Genomic DNA, 19,262 nt, shown 5'->3' on the forward strand with positions numbered 1-19,262 from the left:
AAGTGGGGGATCAAAATAATGCAGCTAAAGCGACAAAGACATCAAAGGACCTAGCAACTCAGACATGGCAGGACAAGAGTTCTGGTTTCAGTCACATATTTAGTCTTCTTGGATTGGTTATGTTGTTTTTGTACATGTTTTTGAACAATGTGTGAATATAATTTTTGTTCATATTAACTGTTGCAGAGGTTAACATCCTGTATTTTACATGTCAAAGTCAAAAAACACAAAAACACGAAATGGTACTATTCATAAAAGCCAATAACACAATGATACCATTGATAATTTCCCATTATTTAGAATGCCGCCTTCATCAAGATTCAAACACTGTCCGACTCATGGGAAAGTCGATACTGCCAAAACTCGGAAGTGGCAAATGAGGTAACAAGACTCTGTTACTACCACTTTGCAAGAATAATCATCTAAAACTGAGATCTGAATAGCTAATTTGCAGGTTTTGCCAATGATAAGGAATATAATATATATATAACAAAATAAAAAAAAAATCTATTACTGTTTTCATTAGCTAAAGAACAGGTCGAATAAGTGACACGCTAAGGTGCGTGCTTCTCTGCACACCTACAGTGTAGCTCGTTGCTTGAATGATTTTGACCAGAACCCCATCTTTCGAGAAGAATGGCCCTCAGATAAGCTTTTGGTCCCCTTCAATCCAAATGAAAAGTGTCTCTTTAAGAAATGTGTCGCAGAGTTACTCTTCATGCTGGACTGTGAGCCTGTCTTAGAACTGCTCAGCCCACAACTTTTCTGACGATTAAATGTAGTATCACCGCTATGATCACTATCCACAACCTTCTTTTTTATTATTTTACTAATCTTATTCTTCAGATGAACAAGAGAGATTTCAGATCGCAATGCTTTTTCAGATAATTTTAGGGTCTGCTTCTCTCCTAGTGTACAAACTGGGCAGGGAGGGTCATACTTGCTAATTTCTGGTGGTGTCATATTCTCCAAACACTCGACATGATAAGCATGCCCGCAAACTAGAACAGCAACCACAGCAACTTCATTTATGCCAATAATGCTGTGTCTCGCCCATGAAGATTTTTCAGTTATTGGCCTTAAGCAAACTCCACAAGTTGTAAGATCAGCAGATGAAGAAAAACTTCGACCACTGGACCGAGTCAGCTTGCTTCGAGTGATGCCCAATGACTCACTATTGAAAGACCACCTATCACTACGAGAAGCTGCCATAAGCTCAGGAAAACCCGGAATAAACCAGTTATCCGAAGATCCTCCGTTGGACCCCCCAATTGTTTCATTGCTCCATGCAGGACGCCCAAAAGTAGAACCGTCTTCAGAAATTGAAAAACTTGGTGACCTGTGTCCTGCAATTCGGTTATCTGATACTTGACATAATAACTGGTGTCCTGGAGAACGGCGAGGGCATCTAGACGGAGTTGAGCTAGCAGGAAGAAAGTGATGTTGATATGACAGAGGAGATGTTTGCAATGGTGAAACTGAACGTGTTGAAGGTGACATCTTTGTGGGAGATGGATCTGAGATTGCTGTAGATTCTTTAACCTGCAGTTAAAAAAGAAAACAAAAGAACACAGATGTTAATTAAAAAGACAAAGAAGAACAAGAAACTAGAGACTCTGCCATACTACATGTTTTCATGCCAATGAATGGAACTGGTTTTATTACCTCTGTTGAATCTTTGAAGTTTGGCTGATCTGCAGGAAAAATATGGTTCGGTCATATATCAAACTAAATAGTATGACGGTAGTATATCAGAAGCCAAACTATATAGTGCTATATTAGGATTGCATTATAATAAAAAAAAAAAAAACTCAAAGACCTATAATTAAGGTCCACCACAGAACTTCAACAAAATCTTTTTCAAAAATGTAGAAAAAACAGCAAAATTGGAATCGAAATATTGTATCCTTCTTTGGCATAAACGAATTTTAATATGCCAGGATGTTTATGAACAATGAAGTCCTGTAATTGCAATTGAAAAACTTAGTCAAGATTTGAGGTAAGCATAATATTGAAAGATATATGTTAATCAATTTAGCAGCAAACAAATTTATTTTTAAGGTACACAAATGTCTTTTAAAGAAATTATGGAAACAATATACAACCTGCCCAATACGACCTATCCGGTTCCTTCTATATAACAATTTAATCATAAACCATGCAGGAGTATTCAAGGATACTTATGTGAATCCCCTTGTATTCGGATCAAGTGCTCATTTACAATGAAAATGTCTGAAGGCACAAAAAGTTAAAATCCCAAACTTTTTTTTTTTCCTATTACAATAAGAAGTACCTGAAGGAGGAACACAGAGAAGTCCTGTATCTCTTTCAAGAATCGGGGATTTTTGCCATGTATATGACCGGAAACTATCCAATGGACTTCCTTCTTCGGATACGAAAGCACTTCCTACAGTTGTACGGTATTTAATATCGAATCCATCGTTTCTGTTGACTCCATCAGATAATGAGTTGACAGACATCTCCTCTCCTGCAACTCGCCGTCGGTTATCCCACCGGAAGCTCCATGATGGCGAATAACGAACATTCCTCTGTAATACCTCACTTCCGGATCTGCTGGTTATAGTTCTATCCTTCGCAGCAACGCAACAAGCAGCCCCCATGCTCAGTCACATTTACAGCATAGAACAGTCGAATGCAAGAAGTATAAGCACCAAGAATTTTATCATAAAATCATTCCCAAAAAACAACTCTAGGCCAAGTTATTCCTCTGCAGCGATGTAAAACATTCTCAATCGACCTTTTATATATTTGCAAATACATGTATAATATATACTTAAATAGTTGTCATAGACAAATGAATTGAGAATGTAAAACCAACTGACAGTGCAAACCCAGAAATATCATCCGAATTATAAAAATAAAAGAACCCAAACATGAAATAGAAGTAAGCACGTCCTCAACAAAACAACAATAAGATGAAAATTATCACACTCTAATGTTGTGTTTGGTTGGGGTGAATGGAAATGGAAGAAAAGGAATGAAATTTGAACTATGTTATGGGCAAATATTTTAAAATTTCATTCGTTCCTCCATTCCATTTCTTAGACCCTATACTAGAACTCACAACCCCCCCCACCCCACCCCACCCCCCCAATTTGGGAAAGAATGCTCCATTCCTTCATATACTCATTTTCTTCTCAAATCTCATCATAACAATTCCGCACTTGCTGAATATTTTTTCAAAACTTTCGTCCTACCTCTACTATTTTCATTTATTTTTAGTTGTTCCATTCCATTCTCCCCAACCAAACACAACATAGTCTAATCCCAGAAACAAACAATACAGTTTCAAAACTCTGGTTTTAAACATCCATCAGAGTTATCCAAACAAAAAATCCCAACTAAAATCACACATAATAATCAATAAAAAGCACATAAAAAGTGAAACAACACAAGTTAATTTACAAGTAATAGAACAGTTCCATTGTTTCAACCTTGATTCAATTTCATATGCTACTTTCCAGGACAGACAGTACTCAAAACTCCGCGCGCAAAAGAGCACGCAGATCCTAAATTAGTAGATGTAATTCAACAAATTATAAGAGATCTCACCAATCATATACAATCATACAGTCTGATGAATTCAATTCACAAAATGTAAAATTCATGAATATAATCATAAAATTTGAAGATAATAAAAAGGTTTAGAGTGATGGAAAAGCAAAGCTCACCCTTTTTCACCAACTGAGGAGAAAGAGGAAGAGGTGTGTGTGTATTATATTTGTAGAGATTGAAAGAGAGAGTTGGAGAATCTGGTTAACATGTCAACAGGAAGATTGGGGAAAGATGAACACCACGGTTGTTTAAACGCCGTCAGAGTTTTTCCACATATTTTGTGACGCCGTTACAAACACATGTTTACGTTTATTTTTTATTTTTTCAATTTTTTTTATACAAAGTGCTAACAAAGATGTATTGGAATTTGGATTGACATTTTAAAGTATTTTTTTTATTCATGAAATCCGAAGGTATTCAATCGGGATTGTTTAAAATTCATTAAAATCAGATGGTATTCAATTGAGATTGTTTAAAATCCATTAAATCTGATGGTATTCAATGCTGATGGATTTTTTTTGAATTTCACAAAATGATGGATTTTGTGGTATTCTTCGATGTATTTTAGAGGGGTGTATTGGATTGGGATTTTAAAGCATTTTTTTGCATTCATGAAATCCGAGGGTATTCGATTGGGATTGTCTGAAATCCATTAAAATCTTGAGGTTTTCAATTGGGATTTCAAATTATACTACAAAATCTGGTGGTATTCAATTGGGATTTTAAATTATACTTTAAAATCCGATGGTATTCAATTGGGATTGTTTAAAATCCATTAAAATCTGATGGTATTCAAATGCTAATGGATTTTTTTGCATTTCATAAAATGATGGATTTTGTGGCATTCTTCAGTGTATTTTAAGTTTTTTGAAATCCCATCAAAATCAATGGGATTTTGAAGCATTGTGCTTAAATCCTATCAACTCTGCGACATTTTATCAAGAATCCGCACAAAATCAAAATCAGGCACAATCCATTAAAATCCATAGACTAAAAACAATCTATTAAAATCCCAATCGAATACACCCCTCTTAAGTTTTTTGGAATCCCACCAAAATCCATGATATTTTGAAGTATTGCGCTTAAATCCCATCAACTCTGCGACATTTTATCAAGAATCTGCACAAAATCAAAATTACATACAATCCATTAAGGGGTCGTTTGGTTCGAGGAGTGGTATGGGGTTGGAATGAGGAATCAGGTTAAGCTGGTATGGGTTTGAGGCATCATATCTGATATAATGTGTTTGATTGAGTGCTGGAATCAATATATATAATTTTGTAGAAAATAAGTTATTAATTTATAATAATTAAAAATATATTAATAAAATTATTATTGTTGTATATGTTTGCATAATTGATTTATTTGTGTATAAAATATTAATATTTCATTACTTAAATAGAGACAAAAAATTAAAAATAAATGCATCTCATACCTACATTTCATACCCACCTCCCCACTTGGGTATCAAAAACCGATACTTTCGGAGTTTAAGGTATGCGTTTGAGATTTTATTTTCTCCAACCAAACAACATGTATGGGTTCGGAATGGACAACCCCATACCTAAGTGAACAAACCCTATACCTGATTTCAGATACCCATGAAGGAAACGACCCCTAAAATCCATAGATTAAAAACAATGATTTAAATACTCAATCAAATACACCCCCTAAATCTATTAATAAAAAACAAATTTTATATAACAACTTTTAATTGATGTCATCTTAAAAATATTAACGAGCCCCTTGTATGGACACTAATTTGTCTAACTAAAATTAACCAATTTGATATATAATAATAATTTATGAAATTAGGCAATTTGATATTTAATAATAATTTTATGTTTTTTATTATTATTTTAATACTATTAAAAAATATAAATGATAAGAAAATTCACTAATTATAATACAATGCATGAATGAATGAATAGAATACCAATTTTACCTGATAAATGTGAATATTTGAATTCTTTTATTAATACTACTCTTTTTTCTCAAAATAAAAGTCGTTTTGACTGTTTACAATTTGAATGGTAAAAAAGCATATTTCTACGTATTACTTTTGAAATTAAAAAAAATAAAAGTTAAATTTTTATTCAGAATAAGAAAAATTAGAAAAATATAAAAAATATTTGTTTTACCTCAAACTACAGGTAGGAAGTCAAAACCACCCTTATTTTGCACTGAGTGTCTACAAAATAAATATATATATACTATATATATAATATATATGTTATATATTATAACATATATAACATATATAAATATTATATTTTTTTTCTAAATGTTTTATGTTATGTCTTAAATTCTAAACTAGTGCATGTGTTTTGTTTTTGTGTTTGATATTTCTGCATTGATTGCAACGTCTAGGGGTGAGCATTCGGTTGGTTCGGTCCAAAACTGGACCGAACCGAATAGACCGAGAATCGAAAATTGAATTTTTTTCGGACCGAACCGGACTGAAGTTTTATAATGGGATAAATATCAAGTTGGTGACTCGTTTCGTCCAAATGTATCAATTGAGTGACTGATTCCTAAATTGACTCAAGTGAGCCACTCATTAGAAAAATTTGTATAAAAAATATCACTCTATCGTTAGTCGAAATTTTGAAAGTATTATATATTGAGTTTCGCACATTTTTTATGAATGATATTACATCTAAATGAAAGATTCCGAGTTCTAATATTTTTAGATTAATAAAAATTTATCTCCTATTTATTTTTATTTAAATCAAATAAAACAATCAAAAAATTAAAAATAAATAGTTGATAAAATTTTAAAAATCTAAAAATATTAGCAAAAATAGTAGGAATCGGAATCTTTCATTTGGATGTAACATCATTCATAAAAAATGTGCGGAACTCAATATATAATATTTTCAAAATTTCGACTAACGATAGAGTGATATTTTTGATACAAATTTTTCTAATGAGTGTCTCATTTGAGTCAATTTGGGAATCAGTCACTGAATTGATATATTTGGACGAAACGAGTCACCAATTTGATATTTATCCCGTTTTATAATGGACCGAACCGGACCGAACCAAAATAATTCGGTTCGGTCCGGTCCGGACCAAAAGAACCGAAATTATTTTAAAAATAATTTTTTTTATTATAAATAAAACTAAAATTCATGATTTATTTTAAAATTTGCATATTAATTAATCACCCCCAATTCATTAAAGATAGATTTAATTAAATTCGGGTTTTATAGTGTGTGGCTAATGCTAAGCACCAACTCTCATGAAAATGACTAAATTTGATTGGTGGAATTGGTGTGAATGCAGGGGGGCCATCAACATTTAATATCCATCCACCAATCAAAAGTTAGTATTCTCATGGGAGTTAGTGACTATTGTGTGCCCATGAGCACACCATAGAAAATTCGAATTAAGTTTACTAATTAGATATTGTAATTATAACATATAAGATATACATAATATAAATTAAAATTAAAATTATATATATTTTGGACTATTCGGTCTATTCGGTCCGGACTGAATTTTTTTTTACGGACCGGACCGGACCGAACTTTATTTCAGTCTATTCGGTCCGGATTGAATGGATCGCATTTTCAGAAATTAGGACCAAACCGAACCGAATTTACACAGTTCAGTTCGGTTTTTCGGTTCCGGTTCGGTTTTGCTCACCCCTAGCAACGTCCAAGAGAATAGCTCGAGTCTCGTATTAGCCAATTCATTTGTCGAATGGAACTCGTTTCCTCCCATCCTCTTTCAGATTCCAGTTACCATCAGATTGAATGAAAGGGATGACCAGCAGATAAGAGCATCTCCAGCAGTGTCTTAGTGTCTTCCTTATAAATATTATAAAATATTGAATCCTAGTGATTTAGGACAAGGTTTTGTATTTCAACTCCAACAATGATCCTTATAATTCATTCCTTATTATTATTATAATAATAAATTTGGAAAGAGATTGATAAAAGATGGAAGGAATAGAGAGAAAATAAGTTACAATAAGAGAGAGAAATGATTTTTTTATTAAAGAAATCAAATAAGGCATGGCTAGTGGTGCCTTATTAATAAGGCATGGAAGGAGGATCCTAGTGATTTAAGGCACCTCTAATACACTGCTGGAGCACTAATTTATGTCACATTCCTTATAATTGGACTTAGGACATGAAATAGGGAAGCTGCTGGAGTTGCTCTAAGAGCAAGGCTAAACAGATTTCAGATTCTCGATCAGATGAGCGATAAAATCTAATGTTTAATCAGATTACAAGCAACATAACAGGCAACAACATGTATTAGACAACAATGAAGTAAACCATAAGTACTTCGTATTATGTCTGACTTAATATTTTTATGCAAGTTTATGGTTCAGTTTTTTATAGGGGCCGTTTGGCTTGGTTTAAAAAAAGTGATTAAAAAAGTGGATTAGAAGTGAGAAGTTGATTTGGACTTATAAGCTACCAGAAGTGTTTGGATACCGTAACTTATAAGTTACCAAAAGTTTTTTTAAGTGTTTGGATAACTTAACTTATAAGTTGGTATTAGTTTGGTGATTTTGTAATATAATAATTTGTTTTTTTAATAAATTATAATTATAAAAGATCTTTTATTGTTAATACATGAAATATTTTACAAGTACAAAATTCAAAACTCTGCATATTTGAAATGAGTACTTATTATTTCTGCAATAAGCCAAACAATACCAAATGCATATAAAAAAAATAATAAAATCAGTGCTTATCAGCAAAAAATCCCTATGCATTACGTGGGAATGATAGTCCCTAAATGTCTTCACTGAAATTAATCAGTTCCAGGCGTGGATCAGCAAAACCAAGAGCATAGAGAAGCAATAACGAGAAGTCGCCGCTGAAGTCGTTTTTCCTAATTTTTTCTGGACTTCTTTTCGCTTAATTAAGCACTTCCTCAGATTTTCCAAAAGGACGGAGGCGGAAGGGGGCTTTTCAGGCTTTTAAGTCCATAAGTCACTCTCCTAAACACCCACATACTTTCCGCTTATTTAATTTTTGGTTGGACATATAATTTTTAATTAAGTTTTATAGTTGTTCATGTATAATAATTTTTTTTTTTTTTCTTTTCTCATACGATTTTTGAACCGAAACCGAACCGATAGCAACCAAATCCGAGATTTTGAAACTGAAACTGATGATGTGGTTCCGGTTGCGGTTTTACCCAAAAACCGCACTGAACCCGCATCCGCTCACCCGTACCAGAAAGTGCCACTCTTATTTTGACACAGAGCAAGTAATAAATTGTGTAGAGCTAAGGTGATGTCTGTCCGTTGCCCCAGGTCATAGTTTGACCCTGATCATAGTTTGACTATGTCTCAACTCGGGAATATGTGATAAGAGATACTCAATTGTAAGGTTACAAGCCACCTCTTGTTTTCAATTTTTACTCTAGTTTTTTTTAATCAAAAAGCAGTTGGTATTGTAAATATTTTAATCGTATCTGAAAAGAAAACCAGAGTGGGTACTCTACAGTATGTTATAACCCCGGTGGTGACGACTGACGGCTAAAATTGTAAATGCAGATTCCAACGCAAATGCTCTCTCAAGCTCGATATCTCTCTGTAAACAAGAACACCACACTCTTTTCTCCCTCTACAAATCCCCCTTCAACCAATTTTAAAACCCCAAAATTATCTTTCAAGTTGCGCAACCCAGTTTATAATTTCACCTCAAAGATGGCCACTCTTTCAGATGGAGCTAACACCCTCTTGGATTTTGATTATAATGATGCGGAGCTTGATGGGTTTGCTCTCGTCGGGAATCAAATCGCTGATGCTGCTGGTGAAGTTATTAGGAAGTATTTTCGCAAGACTTTCGATATTGTTGACAAAGAAGATTTAAGTATGTGATTGTGTTTATTTTGTTGGCCTTTCATATAAAGATCGAATCTTTTTGAAATTTTAATTTCGTGTTCCTAGAATTGCTTAGTGTGTATCGAATGTTGATGATTTGTGTTATTGTTGTTTGGATGTTTGATATTAGGTCCAGTGACAATTGCTGATCAAGAAGCTGAGGCAGCTATGACTTTAATATTGCAACAACATTTTCCTCATCATGCAATGTAAGAAGTGTTCAATGTATTAGCCTCTGACTACCAACACCGATTATCGCTTTTGTTTTGCTACAAATTACTATTCATGGCATTACAACGTAAGTTTCGTGAAAAGCTTAATTAAGTAATATGATGAAGATAATTCAGATTTATAATTCAACTGAATGGATTGAATGAGATTCAGTGATCAGATAAGTCAATTAAGATTGTTCGGTTACTTATTATCTAGGGGCTAATGCAACTATGCATACTTAAATTTATCGAGAAAGTACATAAATTGTGCGCTCCAATGTTTTCATATGTCCATGACGATTCTGCAATCTCAATCATTTATGGACCATTCTTGTTTGATAAATAACTCCCAAGTAATCATCTTTGTGTGCTCCAGGGCCCTATTTACATTATCCTATGTAAATTTGCCCTAAATACCACATTTACAGCATTGACACCTGCGACTTATGTATGTTTCTCTGGTGGACTTCATCAGGCGCAAAGGGGTTTCATGTATTATTATTACATGAGTATTCTTACTAATGTAGTATTATGATTCGTGGAAAATTTATGTAAAGCATATTTGATGCCGACACATTTCTTCCATGATAGAGTACATAATAGCTCGTGCAATATACCACCATTTTTTATGTTTTTATCTTACACATTCCAGAATTGCACATGTAAAGTTGTAAAGGGCTCTCTTCTCTTGTTTCTACTATTGATTTAGTTGGTTTATGTAAGAACTATTTTGTCTGCAGTTTTGGAGAGGAGAATGGATGGAGATGTAAGGAAAAGTTTGCAGACTATGTTTGGGTATTAGATCCAATAGATGGCACGAAGAGCTTCATTACCGGTATGCTATCATATTTATTAAGTAATTACAATTAGGTTTAACTTGTGGAAAACTTCATAACTTCTTGAATCTTTCTAGGAAAACCTTTGTTCGGAACACTCATAGCTCTGCTACATAGAGGAAAACCGGTAAGAATCAGATATCACTTAGTTGTAAGTGGTCACAATGGTTAATTGGATGATAAAGCATAATACAATGTTTTTAACAAAATACATTTTATACAAAGAAGCAAACATTATATAGGGAGATGGTCCCTGACAAGTGATTATTGTCAACAACCTATATGCGGTCTTTCCGCTATAAAAAATAGCGGATAGATTGCTGCAACAATCACTTTCCCGGGACTTGAAATCTGTATGTCACAAGGTAACTCAATATATTTGTGTGTGACGTGCCGCGTGCGAGCATAGATGTATTGATTGCTCGTTCACATGACCATTTTCTTTGTCTGATTATGGCTAGCATAGAAACGGGTTTTTTTTTTTTTTTTTATATTAAAATTTTGCTTTGAATTCCAGATATTTGGAATAATTGATCAGCCTATACTAAGGGAAAGATGGATAGGTATTACTGGAAGAACAACAACGTTGAATGGACAAGAAGTCTCTACACGCAAGTGTGCAAAGCTTTCACAAGCCTATCTGTATGTTCACTTGTATAACATAATTCCCTGTTTGCAAGATATAAAGACGGATTGGTTTGAACATCAAAGGATAGAACAGAAAGTAGCGTAGCATACAAAATTATCAAAATGTTCTCCAGATATATGGAGAAAACCTTCAAGTTTATGAATGTACCCAAGTTTTCTAAAGAGAGCATATGCTTCAATAATATTGTTGATTTAGAAACTTTTCTGATATAGGTACACGACCAGTCCTCATCTTTTCAGTGGTGATGCTGAAGTGGCTTTTGGTCAAGTTAGAAGTAAGGTCTGTTATTGTTGCTTATTTATCTTAGTAATGTTTTTTCAAAGTGCATCGACTCAGAAAGCGAGAAGGAAGTGAGAACACAAACTAGTTCAACTCCTCAGCAAACTATTTTGGCTCAGCATAGCGCCAAATAACCAATGTCTGTTGTTTGACTATAATATAGTGATCTTAAAGGGGGTTTTACTAATGAGATATAGCGACAGGGCATATCTTTATGTTACTTTCTACCTCCTTTTTGACAATTTAAGAGTTGAAACTGAACTTCTAATATTCTTCCCATGTTATCTTGTCTTTTTGTTAGTTTCCATATCGATCTTCTAAATATTAGCTTAAACAGGTAAAAGTGCCACTATATGGCTGTGACTGTTATGCCTACGCCCTTTTGGCCTCTGGATTTGTGGATCTTGTGATTGAATCTGGCCTTAAGGTCAGTATATTTTTTCATTCTCTAGTTGCTTTACGGGATTATTAGGCGTTCTACTCCTGTATGTTTTGAAAAATTTATAATTGTATATAAACCTAGACGAGCATAGCTAATCAGTGATCTTTATTGGCTTTGTTCGAATTTCAATATCAAATGGACAGATGTATGACTTGTGGATATGTATGCAATTAAGTTGCAACTACAGAGCCTGTGTTATACATTGTTAAGCTCTTGCGTTTCATAATAATTTTGGAGGAAATTATTTGTATGACACCAACTCTTTTTTTTTTTTAATTATAAAAATGATCCAGTTATTTTTTTTGCAGCCATATGATTTTCTTTCACTTATACCGGTGATAGAAGGCGCTGGCGGAGTTATAACTGATTGGACTGGATGCCATCTGAATTGGGAAGCTTCTTCAGATTCACATGCACCAAGTACAAATCTTATCTAATTCAATTTATTGTCAGGCTTTTGTCATGTAATTTATATGATTAAACTATGTCAGGATCCAGGGTTTAGAAATGCAGAGATAAAGGTATTTTTGGTGTTTTCTGATTTTTATGCAGAGAATTAACAGATTCTAGGTAGAGTTTACAGAGAAACAGGGATTAAGAGAGAGATTTAAGCTACAGAAATAAAGAATTCAGAGAGATTTGCACACACAAAGGACAGAAATCAGTTGTAGAGAAAGTAAACAGAATTCTAGAGAGAGAAAGAGATTGTGGAAACTAATTCCACTTTCTGATAAAATGTTCAACATCACGGAATTACAAACTTAATTACAGACTGAGTTTGGTATTTATACTAGTCTTTCCTCTATGAATTTGTACTGTTTTAGTAATAGACTAAAATTGAGGGCAATTGACAAAAATAAAAGCTCCAACAGTGTCCTAGAAATGCCTTAAATTGCTAGGACATCTTTCATCTGCCTTATTTCTAAGGCTGCCATACTCGAGCCTCATTTTTTTAATAATAAAATATTATTGTTCCCTTGCCCTCCGCACTTACAGTTCAAATATATTAATATTTAATAATAGGGCTTGTGGATAAGGATTCTTGTTGGAATGAATGTACAAAAATGATGCCATAAACTACTAGGACACTATATTTTATTATATTTACGAGCCAATCACTAGGACACTCTTGGACTTGCTCTAATAGAGCAAATAGCAGATAGGTCATACTACTATTACTAATACTTCATACTACTATTACCAATTCTGCAGCCAACTTCCTAACATTCATTCCCCCTTAAAAAGTCACCATGTCTCCTCATCCTCCCATGTGGCTTCAACCACATTGCAGCCCTGCCATTGAACTAGCAGCTGGTACACCACCTCCTGATCATAGACTAGAGTTCTGCTTTCTAGCTTCCATAGGGGCCTCAATTCAAGTTTTCCTTGCTAGTTGCTCATTAACCTGGCAAAGCTGCCTGTGCACTGTCACCTGACCTACTTCTTTCTTCAATTGAGAAACATGGAACACAGGATGCTCCCAGCTTATAGGCCATGTTTCCAATTTTTTTCACTATAAGTATCTGGTAAGGGCCAAAGTATTGGGCAAGCAATTTTAAGTTCTTTCTTATTGCTACAGTCACCTGCCTATAAGGCTCTAAGTCTCAAATAGACCCAGTCACCCACCACAAACTCCCTTTCAGACCTGTGGGTGTCAGCATAGCTTTTCAATCTCACCTGAGCTGCTTCAAGAACTTCTCTTAAAACACTATATTGTTGCTTTTGTACCAGCATTGCCTCCAAAGAAGATATATTAGTATGAGTTCTTGACAATAACTGTAGATGCCTAGGTGAAAGGCCATAGACTAAGGAGAATAATTTACAGCAGTGTGGAAACTAGTGTTGTACCCCCAGTAGGAAGTCAACCAGCCCAGTTCTTAGGTATCTGACTTGTCGTACTCCTCAAATATTGTTGCAAACATTGATTTACTCTTTCAGTAAAACCATCAGAATAGAGGTGATAGGCTGTACTAATACACACACAATCTGGTGCCTGATATTTTGAATAAAGCTCGCCTTCACCTATGGAAAGACTATCTATATCACTCACAATTGTAGTGGGCATTCCATGCAACTTTTATATGCTTTCGAACATATTCTTTGCTGAAATTGGATGTTGAAGGGCTACAAAGTGTGCAACCCTGCTCAACCTATCAAGTACCACCCAAATGACCTCAAATCCTTTGAATTTAGGGAAACCAGTCTTTAAGTCCGTAGCTATGTCCTTGCTAGGCTCACGAGTTATAGCCAATGGCTGCGCCAGTGGCTGCAGCAAGCCTGTTTTATTTAAAGTCTCTCCTTTGACTGCTTGACTAGTGTCACACTCCCTAACCCACCTACCAATGTCCTGCCTAGGCCAATAGAAATAGTTAGTAATCCTTTTTGTAGTAAACCTAATGCCAGAATAGACTCAGACACCATTACTGTGCAGCTCTGTGAAAATTTGCTGTCTCAATTCTTCTTGACTTCTAATAACCCATTTACCTTGATATTGCAATAAGCCTTGAACTAGATAATAATGCTGAGGACCTGTTATGAGTCCGAGAAAAGGATCTTGTCACATGTCTGTGAGCATGAGAAATCCCTTTCATTTTCCTGTTCTTCGAGGAACCTATCCTTGAACCTGCAACTGTGATTTGTTAATTGTGATCTTTAGGAGATCACCAACTCTTCTTTGACACGTAATTTGAGAGAAATCTGAATGAATTTTTATTCCATCAGTTCCTTCCTTTAAATAGGATTACAAATTATTATAACTGACGTACTCCCCAAGGAATAAAGATACTAGTCCTGGACAATAGGAATTATAGATTTACTTTACCTCCTAAAGTTTAGCTAAGATATCTGGTGGTATTTTCTTTGATATTTCTTTCCAATAAAAGCATCCACAACAGGACCCTGTTTGTAGCAGCTTCAATCATAATTTCGTTCACCTCTTCATCACCCTCATAGCTATGAAGACTTTGCCCCATCCAAGTTGGTACTATGGCTATTTGGTAGCATCGACTTTTTATCTCTAACTGGGACTCTTCATTGAACTCTACTGACCTCCCTTTGCCACAAACAGTAAGCTATGAGCGCCATATTTGCACTTCAAGTCTCCTAATTGTGCTGAACACTGTAGACCTAAGATAATATCCCATTCTTGTAGATCTACTATCCTTACTTCAGCCGCGAATTCCACCCCATCTAGCTTCCAATTGAATTCTGCACAATTGGTACCTTCCACATCTAGCTTCCAATTGAATTCTGCAAAATTTGTAACTTCCACTATCTATTAGTAACTTCACCACTTTGTTGTTATATAATGTTTTAAAATGCAATGGTTGCTTGAACCTGAGGTCTTCCCTTTCCAAGGCTGTCAAAACCACCCCTTCCTCTTGTTCAATCTCTTCATCTTCTGGATACACATCACATCATATCTGGGAGGCTCTTTAATTTCCCTTATCCGCACCGGCTACCATCAAGAAATTTTGAGGTCTTTTGCATTTATGTCCTTTTTTTGAAGCTTTCTCATCACAGTAATAGCACAAACCCTTCTGCCTTCTCTCGTCCCTCTGAGTATAAGTGACAGGTTTAGGTTCAGAATGGATCAATTCTGGTGCTTTACTTGGTATTAGTATGGGACTTCGATCAGCAGTTATCTCCTCATGCTGCTTGTGGAATTTTTGGATTCTAAAGGGTTTGAAGCTCCTGTTTTGTAACTGTTTCCGTAGGTAATATACTTCTTTGGCTTTTGGCTGTCTGCTCATAATATCTTGCCAATCTGAGGACTTGTGCCAAGTTGGGTTCGAGCCGCCTTCTCGTTTCCTTTATCTCATTCTGCGATCCTCCCACAAAGGTTCCAAAAAATATTCAGAGGTCAATCTAGGACTTTCCTTAAGAAGTTGACCTTGCATTTCTCAAACTCATTATAGATCCTCAGCTGATTTGGTTTTGGTTTGCTGCAACCTCTTAAAATTTTCAAACCCCAAGCCAGTGTCCAACACATATCTGGCTATGAAAGCCTCTGTGAATTGCTGCCAGCTAGCGCCATCCGTACCAATTATAAAAGATTTATACCAAGATCTGGGAGTACCAGTAAAATGCATTGCTGCTATAGCTGATCTCTTACTGTCTCCTACTTCATATATATTGAAGTACTCTTCACAGTCTCTCAACCACTCCATGGAATCACTGCCTTCCTTGTACACTGGAAAAAATAGTTTCGAGTGCCTTAGACTTTGAGATTTATGGTGAGTTTTCCTTGATCTACCTATGTTCTGGTTTCCTTCTTCAAACTTAAGTTGAGTATGAAATTTCTGCCTTTCATAAGCAGCGTGCAAGGGATCTCTGAAAACCCCTCTTTGTATAGAGGACTGACATTCTCCTTGTAATCAGCCTCTACCCCATCGTTCCACTCTATTCCTTTTTCATATTATCATTCCTGCTGTTCAAACCTGTCACCAACCTCTCAATTTGCTCTTGCAACTTGTCAATCTTGTCTTCGATGTCTATCATGTGGCCTTGTAAATCCTGTTTAATCATGTTTAGGGTTCCCTGGTGAGAAGTCTCCGCACTCCCTGTGTTGTGTTTGTGACTCATTTCTCTCCGACAATTGATCAGACACCTAGAGTTCACACATTATTCACTCCTTACTACACAACTGCTGTAACTACAATCGACTCCAGTTCACCTTCCACACTACAACTGTACAATCGACTCAAGTTCACCTTCCACACCACAACTGTACTACAGCTTACTCCAAGCAACACAACACCACTGCAATTCGCAATCAACTTCACAGTATACACCTTACACAACAATTCACAAGCCAGAACAGAGTACAAGTGCACAGAACTTCACCAAAACAGATGGCAACACTTCAAACTGTACTGTAATCCAAAGTTTCACAACGCACCACAGCCACTACTTTGACTCCTATGAAATTATGAACTCCACGGAACCTTTTTGACTTCAACACAACTTATTCTTTCGGAGCTGACGTAACAAACTATACGAGGCCCCCTACGAAGCCAACAGAAAACCGATCCAAATAAAAAGAAAAAAGAAGACAAGGTTTGATTATGGTAGTATACCAGCCACCTGTTCTAGAACTTCCAGTTCCAATTGGTGCATATAGACGGTAAATGCTTTTGTATGTATAGCCACTCAACAAACTAGTGTAATCGACTACAGATATACTGAAACATCTCCATTAGCACCCAATTTCAACAGAATTTTCACAGATCTGGAAATATAGATTAAGAAACAGAGCACCTTTACTCTAATAACAAATCTCCGCACTTAAAGGTTGCGATTACTGAGATCCTTAGATTGCTCAGCCCGCCTTGAGTTGCACAACACAAACGAAGCAGATCTTAGTTTGCACCTCTGATACCATTTCAGGATCTTGGGTTTAGAAATGCAGAAATAAAGGTATTTTTGGTGTTTTCCGATTTATATGCAGAGAATTAACAGATTCTAGGTAGAGATTACAGAGAAACAGAGATTAAGAGAGAGATTTAAGCCACGGAGATAGAGAATTCAGAGAGATTTTGCACACACAAAACACAGAAATCGGTCATATAGAGAGAAAGTAAACAGAATTCTAGAGAGAGAAAGAGGTGGTGAAAACTAATTCCATTTTTTGATAAAATGTTCTGCATAACAGAATTTGTTATAAACTGAGTTTGGTATTTAACTAGTCTTCCCTCTACTAGCTTGTACTGTTCTAGTGATAGAATAGAAGATTGTACCCTTCCTATTACTATTAGAGCAAATAGAAGATGGTTCATACCACTATTACTAATACTGCAGCCTGACAAACTACTCGACACCGAGGTACCACTGATAAACTAATTATGCACAAAAGTCTTTCACACATTATATGTAACTATAAGGATTGGCATTGAAAGTACTGTTGACATTCCAAAACCTTCATTATTTTAGAAAAGAAAAACATAGTTGGAAATTTCTATTTTGTTGCAGCTTGAGGTTTAGAAATCAAACTGAATGTTTTTATTGGGTCGCGCTCAAAAGAAACCAATGCTTAAAATAGAACCATAGAACCACTGAGGTTCTGCTGCAGAACCCTATATTTTACATAGATTTTCATGATTCAAATTCAAATACATGTTTTTTTGCATCGTTGTGTGTGCTCAAAAATAATTTCAAAATATAATACATAAATAAGACATTTTTTTCATGTGCAGTTCTGCTAGAACCCTGACTAATACTAGAAATAAGGTAAGGGTTTTATGTCTAATGGTTCTGTGTGGAACATGACCCTGTTTTTATTAAACTGCGGCCCTTGGTCATTTATTTGAAACATAAAAACAATGTCCGTCCATCCTTTGCAAATTTGAAATTCCAGCCTCTAAAATGCAAAAACATATAAAATTCGGCCACCATTTTGGATCTTACTCTTAAATAAATGTATTTCTTTTGTGGTTGCCAAGTATAAAATTGTTGTCTTCTGCTGCTGAAAACTGAAAATTATATTAATCTTCTGTTACTGCCATGGTTTTAAATGTAGATCTAAAGTTAGTTCAGGGGTGGAGCACCACCATCGCTCAAAGATCCTTATTATATAGAGTCTAAAAAGTCCATATCATAATATTATTGATTATTCTTTTCTTTCAGGTTTTAATGTGGTAGCAGCTGGGGACAAAGAACTTCACCAGCAAGCATTGGATTCACTTAAATTGTATTAGTTGCATTGAACCTGCGTCACATGTCACAGGATGCCTTGGTCGAACTCGTGCCCGCCAATCTTTACACATGCCCTACAAGCTACATGTTCATATTTGGGTCTTGTATCTGGAATCTGTTGACTGTCATGTCATATCAGCGGTAGAGAAGATAAGAGAAGGCCAAACTATTCAGGCGAGTTGCTTCCTCACAATATACCACAGCCATTGTAGGGGAGCAACTATATTTAAAATGTATAAACTTTGTTGGGCAGCATATAACAACCTTGAGAAGGTCCATCTTTTTAATTATTCAGTCAACTTCTGAACTCGATCTCTTCTAAATAGCCCATCAGAGATAATATGTGAGAATATGTACCATAAATACTTTGTATGATTTAGAAAAGAGTAAAATAGTTTCTTCAAGTTGGGACAAATCGCAAAGCATGTTAGCAGTAACTACAATGTGTATTCACACTAAGTACTGTAGAAATATTTGGTAAACTGGTTGAACAAATTTAGTAAACATGTATTGCTAACATGCTTTGCAATTTGTCCAAACTTAAGAAACTATATGCAATATAGGCTTATAAGGTGAGCCCAAGCTGAAACCGGTGTTGCGGAATAAAACTGAACCCGGGTGTTCCGGAATAACGTAGGAAAAACGACTTAGGCCATCCATCAGTTCGAGCTGTCAATTTTTATTTTTATTTAATCAGTTCAACATATTAATTTTCAAAAAT

At 35.2% G+C, this 19,262-nt stretch overlaps 2 protein-coding genes across 2 annotated transcripts; one reads left to right on the forward strand and one right to left on the reverse strand.

Moving 5' to 3' along the window:
• Window positions 1-436: 436 nt before the first annotated feature.
• On the reverse strand, window positions 437-3,851 carry LOC108227606 (uncharacterized). The gene is made up of 4 exons (XM_017402848.2): window positions 3,693-3,851; window positions 2,294-2,728; window positions 1,666-1,694; window positions 437-1,542 (listed from the first exon to the last, which is right to left on the reverse strand). Exons 2-4 carry the CDS (start codon window positions 2,619-2,621, stop codon window positions 580-582), a joined length of 1,320 nt encoding a protein of 439 aa, XP_017258337.1. The 5' UTR covers window positions 2,622-2,728; window positions 3,693-3,851; the 3' UTR covers window positions 437-579.
• Window positions 3,852-8,996: 5,145 nt separating this feature from the next.
• Window positions 8,997-18,851, forward strand: LOC108227607 (bifunctional phosphatase IMPL2, chloroplastic). Its single transcript, XM_017402850.2, has 9 exons — window positions 8,997-9,419; window positions 9,561-9,639; window positions 10,383-10,477; window positions 10,556-10,605; window positions 10,996-11,120; window positions 11,340-11,406; window positions 11,744-11,833; window positions 12,157-12,268; window positions 18,473-18,851. Exons 1-9 carry the CDS (start codon window positions 9,095-9,097, stop codon window positions 18,541-18,543), a joined length of 1,014 nt encoding a protein of 337 aa, XP_017258339.1. The 5' UTR covers window positions 8,997-9,094; the 3' UTR covers window positions 18,544-18,851.
• The last annotated feature ends 411 nt before the right edge of the window (window positions 18,852-19,262 follow it).

Source organism: Daucus carota, chromosome 6 (genome assembly GCF_001625215.2).
Source record: "Daucus carota subsp. sativus chromosome 6, DH1 v3.0, whole genome shotgun sequence".
Lineage (NCBI taxonomy): Eukaryota > Viridiplantae > Streptophyta > Magnoliopsida > Apiales > Apiaceae > Daucus > Daucus carota.